The sequence below is a fragment of the Rattus norvegicus genome, chromosome 3, assembly GCF_021556685.1.
Source record: "Rattus norvegicus strain SHRSP/BbbUtx chromosome 3, alternate assembly SHRSP_T2T, whole genome shotgun sequence".
Lineage (NCBI taxonomy): Eukaryota > Metazoa > Chordata > Mammalia > Rodentia > Muridae > Rattus > Rattus norvegicus.
The window spans coordinates 21,825,376-21,842,671 of record NC_141536.1 but is presented as its reverse complement, the minus strand read 5'-3'; the positions used below and the strand labels follow the sequence as shown (position 1 = coordinate 21,842,671).

Sequence of the window (17,296 nt, the reverse complement as noted above, 5' to 3'; positions counted from 1 at the left end):
AGGCCACCCTGATCTCCAGACTTGTTCTTCCACAGTGCTACAGAGAAATCCTGTCTCAACAAAACAGGATGCATGGATGCAGGGATGCAGGGATGCATGGATGCATGGATGGGTAAATAGGTAGATGAATAAATAAACAAATAGATGTGGTTTTCATCATATTTGAGCTGAAGGAGCCTTAAGATTTGGGTTTAATTTCTTTGTCTATGTTTCCAATAAGTACATTTTTTAGAGTAATTAAACACAACTCGGTCTTGAACACTCCTGTGCGTGTTTCCTCATTTGAAACTGAAATATTTCTCCATACAATAGTATATGTAGATTTATCTTGGTTTATTCTTTTGGCTATGATTATTATACCAAGGACTATAATTCTTTTTAGAGACATCCTAATTAAACATGAGTTTAATTTACAGCCATCTATTACTGAGGTCAAAAGACATATGTAGCAGCTATACCAAAAAAGAATCACCAAAGAAAATTGTCTTTGGGTTTATTCCAAAGAGGCTCTCAGGAGCATTCATCAAAACAACGCATGACAATGAAGATCTGGTGCTCCCATCATCAGACCAGACGCTGGGTTCATTTGACTGCTGAGGTTTTTTTTTTTTAATTAAGAAGAATACCCTCCCCCCAACACACACACACACACACACACACATACACACACACACACACACACACACACACACACACACACACACTAGTGGTGGCACGCACCTTTATTCCTAGTTGTGGGAGGTAGAGGCAGGTGGATCTCTGTGACTTCCAGAACAGCTGGAGCTACACAGAGAATGAGAATTCCTCCCTTGGAAAACAAAAAATGAAAAAAGAAAGAGTACCTTCTGCCTAGAATGGTAGTTTATGGTTTTAATCCCAGCACTTGGGAAACAGAAGCAGGTGGATTTCAGTGAATTCCAGGCCAGCTAGGGCTACATCTGTGTCAGACTCTGCGTCTGAATAAATAAGTAAATAAACAGTGAAACAAATGAGATCTGTGTACTTACAACACTTGGGGCTGTTGTTCTGGATTAATTTATTTTGTATACTAACCTTTTCTGGCGAATTGACTTTTTTGCAGAAATTGGAAAACTTTGAAGTTGTCATGAGCATTAAGGCAGCATCATGAAATTTAGGGATTAGAATACTAGCTGGGCCCTCAGGATTTCTCTATAACTTCACATCAAAACCACTGAAGTAATGTGCACTAACTCTAGGAAGGCAAACTCTAACTTGATCATGCCTGGATCTAGCCATATGGTCTAATACTGTGGAAGCTAGTGGACACACTGTTTACTTGTAGGTGAAAGAAAATGGCCAAAATCTGAGTCTCTCCTCAGCCTGGTGGGTTTTTTTGTTTGGTTGGTTGGTTGGTTGGTTGGTTGGTTTTTTGTTTTTTGGGTTTTTTGTTTGTTTGTTTGTTTCTTTTTTGGTTTTTTTTTTCCTAGGGTTTTGAACATACTAGACAAGTGTTTGTTTGGTTTTTTTTACTTTGCCTTACTACATTGTACAAGCTTGTCTTGATTTTACTCTGTAGCCCAGGCTGGTCTTGAATTTCTGTTCTCCAAATATGAGTATTTTGTCTTGAATTGTCTCCCCCTTTTGAGGTACTTTTCCCCTTGACTTCTAGTACACAAGTCTTCCCAATACCTTCTCCCACCCAAGACATAGGGTGTTGTAGCCCGAGCTGGCCTCAGATTCCATACAGAGAAGAGTTATCTTGAAGTTAGGATCCTCTTTCCCCTGCCTCTTGAGACCTGGAACTATCACAACAGTTTTATGTGGTGCTGGGATAGAATCTAAGTTTCCATTCCTGCAAAGCAAGCTTTCTGCCAACTGAGCTACCCTCTCCTGAGTTAAACTTTTTTTTTTTTCAGACCAACAGTTTCTAAGTTTCTTTTGAGACTTGTAAATGTTGGTGTGTCCCCAGCAATTAATCCTTTAACCTATTCTTGACTGGGCTTTCTCCTTTGTTGACTTTGGTCGTTCATCTTGGAGCTACTCCATGCAGTGTACCTTTAAGCAGGGCCTCCCTGAGAAGTCCACAGACTTCTGTGTCCAAGCCGTCTTAATTTTTAGCTTTCTTATAGACACCAAAAGCTCATCAGTGTCAAACAGAACTCAAGACTCCGTTCCTACATCTCATGTCAACCTGTTTCCTAAGTGCTCTCCCCTTATCTTGGTAAACACTCAAAATTGTTTAAAACTAATATCTGGGAGTTGTCCCTTAATTCCTTTACTTTATCTCATATTTCATCATCTAATTCTGTCAATTCTCCCACAAAATAGATCTAAAATCTACACATGGTAGCCTCTAACCATCTAGCTTGAGCTTAGTCACTTAGATGACCACCATTCACCTACTGTGTGCTTCCTTATAGGTTCCCTGTAGTTTATTCTTCAGTCCGTTCTACAGTATCATCAGAGGGGGAGCTTTGAATGCTTTTGCTTAAATAGTCTTGCAGAACATAAAATGAACGCTGTGATTAAGCTGCATCCTAATTCTCTGGCGTCACTTAATTCTACACTTCTCCCACTCACTGTGGGACTCACTAGAAATAATCCTTTCTCTCCACCCACATTTCAAAGCAGGTTAATGTATGACGAGGATTACAGAAGACAGTCATGATACATCAATTCAGTTGCTTAACGTTTTAAAATCTCACAAAGGGATATAGATTTGGAATAGGTCTTCTCCCAGAGATTCTCTCGACTAATTGAGAGGACTGAGCAACCGGATGTGAGGGATGAACAAGTCACTTCAGTAACTAGAAGTTGTATCTCCTTTCCATCTGTCATTTAACATTTAATTAAGAAATCTCCCTCAGGGACAAGAGGGATGGCTCAATGATTAAGAGCACTTGCTGGGCTGGAGAGATGGCTCAGTGGTTAAGAGCATTGACTGCTCTTCCAGAGGTCCTGAGTTCAAATCCCAGCAACCACATGGTGGCTCACAACCATCTGTAATGAGATCTGATGCCCTCTCCTGGTGTGTCTGAAGACAGCTACAGTGTACTTCTATATAATAAATATAATAAATAAATCTTTAAAAAAAAAAAAAAAAGAGCACTTGCTGCTCCTGTAGAGGAACAGTGTTAGGTTCCCAGCACCCACATGGCCGCTTACAATCATCCCTAAATCATCCCTAACTCCAGGGAATCTGATGCCTCTTCTGACATCCAAGGGCACAGGCATGAACGTGGTTCATTTACATATATTCAGGCAAACCCTTATATACATAAGATAAAAATAATCTTTTTTAAAACGTTGTTTTTAAAGACCTCTATTCATTATTCATAAATAGCTCTCAAGACTCAAAAGTAAGAGAATAGCATGGGGGTGGGTCTTTGTTCAAGGCCTTGTTAGCACAGAATTGCTAACAGTGAGAGAGAAAAATAAAGGACCCAACCCATATAAAATCTTTTAAGATAGTGTATACATAAAATACCATCATTCAGGAGGTTAAGTAGGAGGAACATGTATTCAAAGCCATCATAGCAAGACCCTGTCTCAATATTAACAAACGTACTGAGCCCCCTCCCCCCCAACATTAATAATTTAGATCAACTTGTCTCCAAAAACAATATGGATGGCAGCTGAACACACAAAGAGATGTTCATATAATTAGTAGTGGAGAAATACAAGTTAAACTATACATTAGAATTACTTTAAAATGACAGTATTGGGCAGTGACAAAGATGGCATGGCTAGACCCCTCCCTCCCGTGTATGTATAGATATATTATGCAAAGGATATGACTTACAGTTTGACAGGTTCTTAACAGTTAAACATGTACTTCCCACATGACACTAGCAATTCAGTTCTTTTTTTAAATTTTTTTTATTAATTTTTATGTTTATGAGTACACTGTAGCTGTCTTAAGACACACCAGAAGAGGGCATCAGATCTCATTACAGATGGTTGTAAGCCACCATGTGGTTGCTGGGAATTGAACTCAGGACCTCTGGAAGAGCAGTCAGTGCTCTTAACTGCTGAGCCATCTCTCCAGCCCCAGCAATTCAGTTCTATTCTAGGGACTTGCACATGAATTTTTTAATGATTTACTCATTTTTATTTTTATGTGCATTGGTGTTTTGCCTGCATACATGTCTATATGAAGGTATTAGATCCCCTGGAGCTGGAGTTACAGACAGTAGTGGTGAGCTGCCATGTGGAGGTAGGAGTTGAATTGGACGTGGGAACAGCCAGTACTCTTAACTGCTGAGCTATTTCTCCAGCCACGTTCCTCCCACCCCTGAACTCCCCACACGTGAATGTTTATAGCAACCTTATTTCTAACCGTCTCAAATTGTAGGGGAAAATTAGTCTTGAAAAGTAAATGCTGTGGGCCAGAGAGATAGCTCAGTGGTTAAGAGCACTAACTGCTCTTCTAGAGGGCCTGAGTTCAATTCCCAACAACCACATGGTGGCTTACAACCATCTGTAATGGGATCTGATGCCCTCTTCTGATGTGTCTGAAGACAGCTATAGTGTATTCACATACATAAAATAAATAAATCTTTAAAAAAGAAAAACAAACAAACCCCTGGATTTAGGGAATATGCATTAGTCCCTGAATTTGATACAGCTCATTAAAATAAAACAACAAACTGTCGACTGATGCTTGCTTGCTTGCTTGCTTGCTTTCTTTCTTTCTTTCTTTCTTCCTTTCTTTCTTTCTTTCTTTCTTTTTAAATTTTACATCTGTATGACAATCTCTGTAAAATAATACCAGAGTAACAGAACAGATCAGGGGATGGTAGAGACTGAAAGCAAAGTGGCTGCATATATGGGAAAGAAGACCATGAAGGAGGGTTTGGGTTAATGAACTATCCTGTATCTTGACTGTGATGGCGACAGTGGTACACAAGTCTATATTCTTAGATGGGAATGTCCCTCTCCTTCTCTGTCTCTGCAAAACTCAGTTTTACTGAATATTGACCACAAAATGAAATTTAAAACAAAAGAACTTTCAATTCTCTATCCAAAAGAACTTTGATACTTTAGTTACTAGATCATTGTACTGGTTGGTTTTGTGTGTCAACTTGATACAAGCTGGAGTTATCAGAGAAAGGAGCCTCCCTTGAGGAAACCTCCATGAGACTCAGCTGTAAGGCATTTTCTCAATTAGTGATCAACGGGGGAGGGTCCCTTGTGGGCAGTGCTGTCCCTGGACTGGTAGTCTTGGGTTCCTATAAGAAAACAAGCTGGAGCAAGCCAGTAAGTAACATCTCTCCATGGCCTCTGCATCAGCTCCTGCTTCCTGATCTGTGTGAATTCCAGTCCTGACTTCCTTTGGCGATTGATGAACAGCAATGTGGAAGTGTACGCTGAATAAACCCTTTCCTTCCCAACTTGCTTCTTGGTCATGATTTTTGTGTAGGAATAGAAACCCTGACTAAGGGCTGGAGAGATGGCTCAGTAGTTAAGAGCACTGACTGCTCTTCCAGAAGTCCTGAGTTCAAATCCCAGCAACCACATGGTGGCTCACAACCATCTGTAATGAGATCTGATGCCCTCTTCTGGTGTGTCTGAAGACAGCCACAGTGTACTTACATATAATAAATTAATCTTTAAAAGAAAGAAAGAAACTCTAAGACAATCATCAACTCTCACAATGTAGGTAGAAATAAAAATACAAAGATTTCAGTAAAGCAAGCATTGCTTGTTCCCAGCCCCTACCCCACCCCCACCCCCACCCCCAGAAAAGAAAAGAAACTTTTAACTAGTGAAAAAAATTAGTTAAAGTAACCTACCTCATTTTTGTGTAGAACATTCTCCCAGGACAGACATCCTCTGTGCAGAGTATAACTCCTTAAAGCCTTTTAACATGGGCCTCTCCCACCAAAGTACCTAGCAGTTTATCAAGTGGTAAGTAAAGCTATTATACACTTGTGCTAAATCCCAGAGTCCTGGAGATGTAACTGTTGGTAGACTGCCCACTTAGCATGTCAGAAGCCCCGGGTTTACTCTCTAGCTCACTGTTAACTGGATGTGCTCTAAAGGCAGGAGAACCAGTTCAGGCCATCCTTAACAATATTTGGGGATTTCAGATCAGCAAGGGACATGAGACCCTGTCACAAACTAACTTATGCTCCAAACACTACCAAGTATCTTTATATTGTTGTCTTAGACACTGTTCTAGTCCAAGACAACTCATAAAAAAAGAAAGCATTCAATTCGGGCTTGCTTACATCATGGCAGGAGGTATGATGCTGAAGCGGTAGCTGAGAGCTAAATCCTGGTTCACAGGCCTAAAGAGAGAGACTGGGCCTCATGGGCTTTTGAAACCTCTAAGTAAAGCCCAACACAAGTGACACACTTCCTTCAACAAGGCCATACCTACTCCATACCTTGTAATTTTTTTCAAACAGTTCCATTCACTGGTCATTAAGCATTCAAATACATGAGCCTGTGCGGGCCACCACCACAATTGTCCTGTGTTTGCTCATGATTCTCCTGCTTAGGAGACTTTATCGTATCACTAGCCTGGGAAACACTTTGAGCCTCTCATGCTGCTTTACACTGCTGTGGCTTAGTCCTGGGCCAGCATATCATCTGTATCCTGCTGTGTTGCTATCATTATGCTCCTAATACTCTGCTACACTTTTAAATGTTTGTAACTCTTTGCTTCTACTAGAATGCAACACAGGATGTAGAAGAATTCTTTTTTTTTCCTGTACCCCTAATAGGTAGCCCCAAACCAAACACAAAGTGATCACCAGTAAATGCCAGTTGAATGAACAGTATAGTTTCTATCTTTAAGTGACAGCATACCGTTTGGCATGATAGTTCAGTGGGTAAAGGCATCTGCTGCCAAGCTGTCTAACCTGAGTTCAGTCCTCCAGATCCACATGGTGAAAGGAGGGCCGACTCCCAAAAATTATCTTCTGACCTCCACATAAGCAGGCACACACATACTTACATAAAATAAATAAATGAAAAGTAATTTTGTTTTTAAAAAGCACAGTTTATAAGAACTCCGGGTAACAGATGAGTGGGCCAGCACGCAGAGCCCTTGGATCTGTGCCCAGAGCTTTGTAATCAACTTTCTATGTCCCTTCTGAGATCTGCTTTAAGTAAAGCCAAATGTTCTAGGAATGTGCAGAGTGTAGTTGCCACCCTGCCTCACTAAGAGGAGTCATGAGGCTTTGGAGTTACTGTGAGCAAGTACATGACATACAGCTTGAAGGAGGAAGGATTTGTTCTAGTCCAGTTTCAGCTGCAGTAGTCCTTCCAGGAAGGCTGTGGTAGTGCACAGTAGGTCACATAGCATCTAGGAAAGATGATGTCTGTCCATCTGGCGCTCTCTCCATTTTCCTTCTATTCCATCTGGATTCCCCAGCTGGTAAGATAGTGTTGCCCATATTTAGGATGTGCTGTTCCCTTGGTTAATCTTCTCTGGAAAAAGAGTCACAGACACATGCAGAGGTCTGCTGTACATAATCTCCTAGCAGATACCAGTTCCATCACATTGACACTCAAGGTTAACCACCACTGTCACTTCCTTTAGAACCCTGACCAGATTTGACATAATAGATCCTGAATGGAGCCATGCATTTTTCTTTAGCATTCTTATCCTATTTACCAAAAAGAGCTTTTATATATTTTTCCATATCACAAGAGTAAATCTTGGAGTCTGTTTGCATTCATCACCGAGTTCTCAAGCTGCTGTTTAAACATGAGCACACTGCCACACATTTTGTTGTCCGATTTGATTCTGTGAGAACCAAGGGCTCTTCCCTGAGTCTATACTGTGGAACTAGCAACACCACTTCAGCACTCCCTAAATGCGTAGTTCAGCAGTCATTTAAAGTCTTCTGACGTATTTGTTTATTTGTGTGAGTGTGCATGTGCCACTAGTGTAGACGTTAGAAAATAGTGTGTGGGAGTTGGTTCTCTTCTTCCACCGTGTGGGTCTCTGGGATTGAGCTCAGATGGTCAGACCTTGGCAGCAACATGAGAATGCAAATAATGCATGTCTGTGCTCAGTTAGATCTGCAATGCTAAAGTAATAATATTTCATTTGGATGTGTATGCTAGCATTTATTACTGAGATTGGAGTAAATGACCTTCTGGTGCCCCTTTAAGCACCAAGGAGCTGAAATTCTACCCATTCAAGAGAAATTGCAGCTTCCATGGTGCTCTGTAGATGGACAAGGTTTTCCATTTGTTCATTATATTGTTTGCAGATTTATTGCCTGTAGATTGGGGAATCCAGAAATTTTAGCACTATTTGTGGCTGTAAACATTTCAGAACTACAAACAAATAAATTCTAAAGACCATTAGATTTCATATTGTGCATGTGGCCTTTCTCATGCCAGAACCATACTATCAATATCCTTTGGACCTTACTCTAGTGTTTTCTCATTCCCATTCCTTGGGGAAACAACTGCCTATAATGTTTCATACTGTCTTATGCATAGGATTTAGGGAGCAACTCAACTCAGTCCCCAGAAAAGACTGTCACTCATGTAATGTCCATAGTACTCTTCCGATTACTTTCTGGGTCTCCAGATTGTCTGTACCTTGCTTTTAGAAAGTAGGGAATGTTAGTATAATTTTGTATATGAGACTCTCAATATTTCACATTATGGCACAACTTTGACCATTACTGAACTCTTCCTTGTTCTAACTTGAAATCTTCATGCTATATGTTTTGTTTGCTTGTTTGTTTGTTGGTTTTAAAGGCAGGGTTTCTCTGTGTAGCCTTGGCTATCCAGTTCCACCTACCTCTTCCTTCAAAGTGCTGGGATTAAAGGCATGTGCCACCATTCTTGGTATTAATCATGCCATTTCCAACTCTGTCTATTGTTCTGTCCCTTGCCTATTCTGCTAGTTTCTCTGTACTAACTCGTATTTTGTACAGTTTTTTTTCTGTGATTCCCCCAATATTGTATTATCTGTGTTTTCCCTTTCTGATAGAGTACCCATTTCTCTGTCTTTCCATATTCCTCCCTCCCTCCCCCCCCTCTCTCTTTTTCGGAACTGGGGACCGAACCCAGGGCCTTGCGTTTGCTAGGCAAGTGCTCTACCACTGAGCTAAATCCCCAACCCCCCATATTCTTTTCGACTAATAGATAGAGCTAGGATTTCTTGAAAGTTTGTCACAGTGGAATTTATTTTTAATATAAGAAAAATTGTGATCAAATTTAATTAATTCAAGCCCCAAATGAAAATTACTGGAAAAAAAAAACTGCAGCAGAGCACTGGACATAAGGAAATACACAACCACTTTCAGTATCTCTGTAGCAGTATGGTAGAGCACCTCTGCTTCACCTTATTCCCTGTTTGTGATCTTTATCAAGTCCACATCGCCAGGTGTCTTTTTCTCAAACAGAGCCATATCGCTGGCCGTTCACAGACCTAGTCTCCTAAGAAGCTAACCGACACTGTGTACAGTTCGAACTCTGAGGACAGAGAATTTCAATGGTTCAACTTTGATTAAGTATCCTTTTCCAATCCAAGCAGCAGTAACCATGACTGTCTCTGTGTCCTTGTCTACAATGTAAACCAAGTGTCTTACACAGAAGCAATGGATAGTTCTCAAAGAAAGGAAGCATGGTATAAACTAAACCGAAGCTTCTGTCTGTCCATCTCACCATGCCAACCCAGTCTCCCAACAGGACTTTCCATGCTGATTGAATCACAGTTCAGTGTTCTTAGTCCACCTCTTCATCTTCTACCTCAAACAGCTAACTCCTAAACTAAAGGTATATCCAACAAGCTGTAGTCTGTGCTCTGTCCTCTGACTTTCCCTGTGGCACACTTGTGTCTCATCTTTGTCCCTGTGGTACTCAGGGTAATTCCCTTCTTCCTTCCGTCTCACACTACCACTCCTCTCTGCCCACTGATGTGTTGATGTTTAGAATCAAGAAGTACTAATTATTTAATAGTGAATCAATCAATGTTTCCTTTATATTTCTAACTTCAAAAATACTTGTTTAGAGTTGCAATGTATGTGCTCAAGCTCCAAATTAATGAAATGTCACTATGTCGTTTTTAAAGAGAATTTCATTTTTTTTCAGATTCAATATTTTTTAAATAATATAGGTGAACAATAAATCCTTAAAGTTCTTAATGAAAATCCAAGGAGAACAAACAGCAGATTTGCAAGGCCTTTTCTCATCTGGAAAACCTAAACTTAGATAAATATAAAAACAGTTTCTTCACACCTAGACAGCTGATTCCTGACTCTAGCGCACAGAGCACAGAAGGGAAGCAGTGACTATAATCTAGGTTTTGCTTGCCTCTGTTTTCATCGGGGACTTTGGGTAAATGGGTCACCTTCTGTTTGGATTCTTGTAGCTTCAGACTGTTGTAATTTGTGACTCGTTTCACTTTACTTTTAGGTCTAAGGAGTTAATAGCATCAGTCAGCTTTTCTTTTGCCTTTTCTCCATTTTCTATTTATCAGTAAAAACAAATCCCAAATATTCAGCCCACTCGGGTTTTTTTTTTGTTGTTGTTGTTGTTGTTTTGTTTTTTTTTTTTTTTGAGCTGCTCATTGTGATGCATGCTTGTGACCCAAGTAACAAATTTGGGGTCAGCCCGGGCTACATAGCAAAACCCTATCTCAAAAAAAAAAAATTCTTTAAAAACTTACATATTTATGGGGGTGTAGCATGATAATTCCATGTGTAGTGTATAGTGATCAGATTTAAGGTAATTAGCATTCCATCTCCTTAAACATGTACAATTTCCTTATGTTAGCAACCATCAGCCTCCTGGTACTCCATGAATACATAACCTGTTGTGAACTCCAGAGCACTGGCACTTAACTCCTGTCTGCCCACACCCATTATGGAATGTTCGCTTGTTTTCACTCAGCTGATATGAGTTTTTGGAAAAGTTTTCTGAAGAGCTAAGTAAATGGCCTCTTGAAATTGATTTTTGCAATAGTAAATGGAGACGTGGTATGCAAATGAAGGAAAAGCCCTATTACTTCTAAATAAGAATTTGAGTTTCAATTCTGTCATACCACCTTGAAGCTTTCCTTTTAGGTGATGGCAGCCTAGGAAACTGGATTCAGTCCTTAAAATGTGCAGCAGATCTAGAAGTTGGAACTGGTAATTTAGGTAAAACAGATAACTTTAGCTTTAACAACCCTGTAGCCAGGCATGCTCATATTGCTTTGGTTCTTAGTATAATTTTGGTCAAGTAAACAGCTGTACTGTTTCCTAAATCTGGCCTTCTCACAGCTTGAATAACAGGTTTTGATAAAATCAGTTTCCAAGGTATAATTTGTGTAACCTAAGCCCTTGAAATGGGTAAAATGTCATTGGGTTTGGGATGGTATCTAGTAACAGCAGGGCTTACTGAAAGAATGAGAGTCAGAGGTGTTTCTGTAATAGGCTTTAGCCCATACTTAGCCAAATCATAAGTGAGCGGATTACTTATCTAGATGCCTATTTATTGGTTGGTAGGACAGTATGCAGTTAGTTGGTTGTTCACATTTTTACTGCTCCTGAAGTTTGTGTTTGTATAAATAAGCTACATGCAGCTGTCTTGACACGCTTATCACATCCCCCTTCCTTCCTTCCCTGACCTCACAAGGGGCAGCTCGTATCACAGGAAGTCTACCTTTAGAGAGGTAGTGCCACTGAAGCTCACATATATCACTGACTTGGTATGTGGCCTCAAGCAAATCACATTAGTTTTCTGATCAGTAAGAGGCATTTTTTAAAAAATGTATTTATTTTATGTATGTGAGTACACTGTAGGGCATCAGATCCCATTACAAATGGTTGTGAGCCACCATGTGGTTGCTGGGAATTGAACTCAGGACATTTAGAAGAGCAGCAGCCAGTGCTCTTAACCCCTGGGACATCTCTCCAGCACCTTGTAAAGCTCTTTTATCTATGTTTGTAGTAATCATGGATGTATAGTCTTTTCTTTTATTCTATGGAAACTGTGGTCCATTTGACTTACCCACTCTGTACCTTTTTCTGGGTATCTATCCTGTTGCAGTTATCTCCTCAGGCCTTCTGCCCCAGTGGTGGTTCTGCTCTGTGACTCCAGCCTTAGCTCTTTAAATGTTGGTGACTCCCATATCCTTCATTTGGGCCTAGCCTTTGCCTCCTAAAAGCCAAATATTTTGTTTTTGTTCCTTCCTCAGTTTTTGTTTTAAGCACTACTTTGCTGTTAATGAAGTCATGTTTCTCATAACCATCTTGGTTTAGAGTTCACAGTAGACATTTTCTTGGCTTCTTTTCCCCTTATTTATTCTTGGTTATCAGTTGACAACCCTTTCTGGCTTTCTTACCTTTCTTTTCTTTGCCACTCAGCCATTCTGGTGTCTGCAACACCTGCTTTCCCCCTCTTATACATTGCTGTGTAGTTAGTAACCTTTAAGACACTGCTTTGGCTTATAGTCCTCTCTCAGCAAAAACTGTACACTGCAGTTCATTATAAATGAGTTTTCTAGCCTTATCACCTGGAGATTTCTGTGCTTAGCATTAATATCTGATGCAGTTTCATCAAATATGCCTACCTTTTGCCATTGTTGATTTTATTTCCATTCCTGGAATATTTCATTTTTTGCTTTAACTTTTATTGTAAAATAGGAACACTCAGGGGAAAGTGTATGAAATGCATTGTAGTTATACAACTTATAAAACAAGTACCAACCCAGGTCAAAAAATAGAACATTTCTAGAATCTAAAGGTATTCTAGCATCCCCTACCCTTTATGCTATATAACTCTTTCTTCTTTACCAGTTTTTTTTTTAAACTTAATTAAATGAAAATCTACGGTATATATTTCTTTCTGACTTCCTTGGCCAAACAACAACATCTCCTCTTCCCCCCCCTCCTCTTCCTTTTCCTCCTCCTCTTCTTCTGCTTCTTCCTCTTCCCCCCCCTCCTCTTCCTTTTCCTCCTCCTCTTCTTCTGCTTCTTCCTCTTCCCCCTCCTCCTTCATCACCATCATCATTTATGTGTTTGTGTGTAAGGGAGTGTTTACCCTGTGTGTGTGTGTGTGTGTGTGTGTGTATGTATGTATGTATGTATGTATGTATGTATGTATGTCTTTGTACCGTATATATACCTGGTGCCCAAGGAGGTCAGGAAGGGGCTTTGGATCCCTGGAACTAGAGATAAGGTATTTGTGTTGGATGTGTTTGTGCTGGTGTGTTTTTGAGACAAGTACTTTCTAGGTAGTCTAGGCTGATGTCATACTCAAGACACTAATGTTACCCCAAAGTTCTAGGATTATAGATATGTGCCACTATGCCCAGGTCCAGGGTTTTTTTGTATGTTTGTTTGGTTGGTTGGTTTTTGTTTTGTTTGTTTGTTGTTGTTGTTGTTGTTTTGTTGAGAAGAGTCTCTACACAATCCTGGTTGTTCTGGGACTCTCTACATAAAACAGGCAGACCTTGAAATCTCAAAAATCCACCTGTCTCCACTTGCCAAAGGCTGGGGTTAAAGGCATGAGCCATACCATGTGTGCCTCCAGCTTAGGTCTTAGGTACCTAAGGTACTTTAGGTACCTTAGGCCAGTATATTTTGAACTGTTTAATGCTTCATACATTGCTCATTGGGATCTAGTAACCTCCTACTTATGTGTGCAGAAGCAGTATGCATACAAAAAAATGTGCATGCTTTAACCGAAATACATTTGACAATATATTATCTTTACTACCCTTGACACATTTTAGTGTGTGTGTGGTTTATGTATCTCTACTTGCTTGTAATGTGTACATATGTATGTGTATATGCATGTATGTGTAAAGGCCAGAAATCAATGTTGGGTGTCTTTTTCATCATTTTCCACTCAATATTATTTATTTGTTTGTTTGTTTGTTTTAAATCACAATGCTATGTGCTATAACTTGTAATTTTGAAACACTTCACTAAGTCATACTGTTTACCCACTTAAATAAAACATGTACAGACAAACCCACTTAAACAAAACTTAAACATGTACAAGCTAGACCTGGTGTAGGATATTATCTCAGCTTCTCTGGAGGCTGAAGAAAGAGAACTACATACATATCTGAGACTTGCCTGTTTAACTTCGCAAGTCTGTCTATACACAAACAAATAAGTAAGGGAGATCCTGGGTTCAATCCAGAACTAAAAACAAAAATATACCTTTTCTACAGAGGACTTGGCACCAGTTGTTATTGTTAATTCTCTGGTTGGAATTTGCCTGCAAAGTAACTTTGGTTACATGTGACGTAACTAAAAGGACCTGTTGCTTTTATGAAACAAGAGCCAGAATTTTTTTTTTTTTTTTGAGATGTCTTCTTAGTAGGAGTTTGAAAAAGCAACATTCACCATAACAGTATTTGTTGTTTACGGTAGAGTAATTTCTAACTATAGAAAAGTTCTTGAGATTGCTCTTAAGGTTTGCAAGACTATACAAAAGACTGCATGTATAAAGGCCACATGTGAGATTTTTTTCCCAGAAATTGTGGTTTTGTCTCATTTACCTTTAATTCCTCAGCTTTCTTTTCACCATTTCACAGCCATTCTTTAACATGGCTACTGAATGCCATGAGGCGTCTTGCCCCACTCTTGCATGCTGTGTGTAACTGGGGCTAATGTTTTATCTTTAATTACTTTTGGCTTCCATAAATAATCAAAAACATTTTAGAAACAGCTAGACATGGTGGCACATGGTTGTAATCCCAGCACATGTATGGAGACATGTATGTATGTATGTATGTATGTATGTATGTATGTATGTAGACAAATGGATTAGGAGTTTGTCTCAGCTACATGACATCCTGAGTCCAAAAAAGAAAAAAGAAAAAAAAAAAACCCAGAAACAAAACAGCAATTTTCAGAATAAGGTTCTGGTCAGATCATGACTTTTCCATTTTAGAGTAAGATAACATTATTGTATCACTAGATGGCTCCCTGTAGCTCTTCTTGGTGAAGCTTAGTGAATTATTTGGGTACTTTAGAAAGGAGTGCGACTCTTTCTCAGTAAACCCACATTGCAGAGATCTATCTAGCACCACATTTAAAACAACTCGTCATGGCAAAGGTTACTTCTGGTTCCACCCTCTTCTCCACCTTCACTTGTCTTGCTGGTAGGTAGTTACACTTCAAAGATTGCCAGTTCCTTTCACAGACAGAGCTAACAAGTGGCAGAGCCTAGTTTTGAGCCCGAGGCCTAAAGACTTGATTTTATTATCCTGCCCCTGTTCTAGAGCTCTGTAAACCAAATGTTCCCTTCCTTTCTCTTGGTACCTCAAGGCTTCCTGTGCTCTGGGCCCTCAGGTGAGCTGTTTTCCCACCATGTTGTATATATGTAGCTCTTCACCAAATCCTAATAATTCTCTACGAAGCATGTAGTTCAATAGTATAGGATTTCTAAACTGCCTTTCCGTCTTGCTCCCTTCTCTTATTCTTGGGACATGGACTAAGATATGACCTGAATGCTTGATGCTGTTCCCCTTTCCTTACTGAAGGCATTTTTAAAATACCGAGTTCAGGTTCTGGCAGCCTTCAGCGATAACTCATAAGGCTTTTCATTTTTAATGTTCTTAATGAGTCTATTGATTTTTTTAATTTGAAACTTTTCAAGTTTACTGTGTGAAGTGTGTGGCAGGGTTATGTGCTTGTGGTGATGAGGGACAGCTTTTGGAAGTTGGTTTGGTCCATCCACCAAACTGGCCTTAGGTCTGAAGTGCTTTATTCATTGCCCTCATTATTCTTTTTTTTTTTAAAGATTTATTTATTTATTTTGTATATGAGTACACTGTAGCTGTCTTCAGACACACCAGAAGGGGACATCAGATCCCATTACGGATGGTTGTGAGCCACCATGTGGTTGCTGGGAATTGAACTCAGGACCTCTGGAAGAGCAGTCGGTGCTCTTAACCACTGAGCCATCTCTCCAGCCCTCATTATTCTTTTTGATGCAGAGCTTGCTTTGTTTTAGACTAGTGGAAGATTTTCATGCCTTCTCAGCTTCTCATTTGACATGGCATCATGGTTAGTTTGACTACCACAACAAAACTCATCTTGCATGTTTTCTACCTTGCGTGTACCTGAGATCAGCAAATTCCCCTGGAGTGTCTCAGATCCTGCTTATATAGAGGCTTCCACTTCAAACATGTCATTTCTCTTGATAAATTCCTCTGTCCAGACTATTTTTTTTTTTTTTATAAATTCACTCATTGAGGATTTCATGTGCATGTTTTGTTGGGAACTTATCTCTTCCTCAGCCATGTCTACTGTGAGCTTTAGTCTTGATTATAAAGTGCTTATTTGGCCATTTTTCTTACACTCATTTAGGAATGACACAGAGGAAGAATAGATCATTACTAGATCATGGAGTTACAAAAGCAACTCTTAACTCAAAAGTTAATAGATAGATGATATGGAGGAAGGCACTTCAGGTAGCTTGAGTTGTGGTGTTTATGACTTACCCAGAGCAGGGCTGAAGGTTTAGGAACTGTGAATTTAACGCCACTGTTGTCACCGTGCTGACTTGTACACGCTCAGTTTCTGTTCCAGATGATCGAGCGGAACAACGAACATGTCTCATCTGTGGGGACCGTGCTACAGGCTTACACTATGGGATCATCTCCTGCGAGGGCTGCAAGGGTTTTTTCAAGAGGAGCATTTGCAATAAACGGGTGTATCGGTGCAGTCGGGACAAGAACTGTGTCATGTCCCGGAAGCAGAGGAACAGATGCCAGTACTGCCGCCTGCTCAAGTGTCTCCAGATGGGCATGAACAGGAAGGGTGAGTTGCTCAGGGCGCTCTGCCAGCCCTCATCCACTCCCTCATCTGAACTATTAGACTTTTTAGTTACTTTCTCACCAGGCACTATATTGCTCCACAAGCTTTCAAGAAATAATGACAGTAGTTTAATTGGAAAGGCATGAAGTAGGACTAAAAGCAGCAGACTTAGCCAGGCGGAGGTGACAGTGCAAGCCTTTAGTCCCAGCACTCGTGAGGCAGAGGCAGGCAGATCTCTGAGTTTGAGACCAACCCCGTCTACAGAGTGAGTTCCAGTTCAGTCAGAGCTACATAAACCCAGTCTTGAAAAAAATAACAAAACCATAGCATACTCAGATACAAGTCTGTTATTGAGAAGTTTTCTGGAAACCATTAGCCTGAGATGCCATGACTAAACTAAATCTAATAAGCTAAAAAGGATTGAATAGAGAAAGCAAAGTAGCCAATTAGAAAGCTCTTAGAAATAAATGCCCAGGAGAGACCTGGAGAGCACATACTGCTCTTGTAAAGGACGCTGGTTCAGTTCCCAGTACCCACATGTCAGCTCAGAACTGACTATGACTGCAGCTCCTGTGAATCTGATCCCTTCTGTGCTC

General features: G+C 40.1%; 1 protein-coding gene across 5 annotated transcripts in view; it reads left to right on the top strand.

Moving 5' to 3' along the window:
- Nr6a1 (nuclear receptor subfamily 6, group A, member 1) overlaps positions 1–17,296 on the top strand; it is a 187,980-nt gene that overhangs the window by 136,635 nt on the left and 34,049 nt on the right. For all 5 annotated transcript variants that reach the window (XM_087653001.1, XM_087653000.1, NM_001100861.1 and 2 more), the window contains 1 exon segment: positions 16,461–16,703. In XM_087653001.1, the coding sequence (XP_087509127.1) occupies positions 16,461–16,703 (243 nt within the window).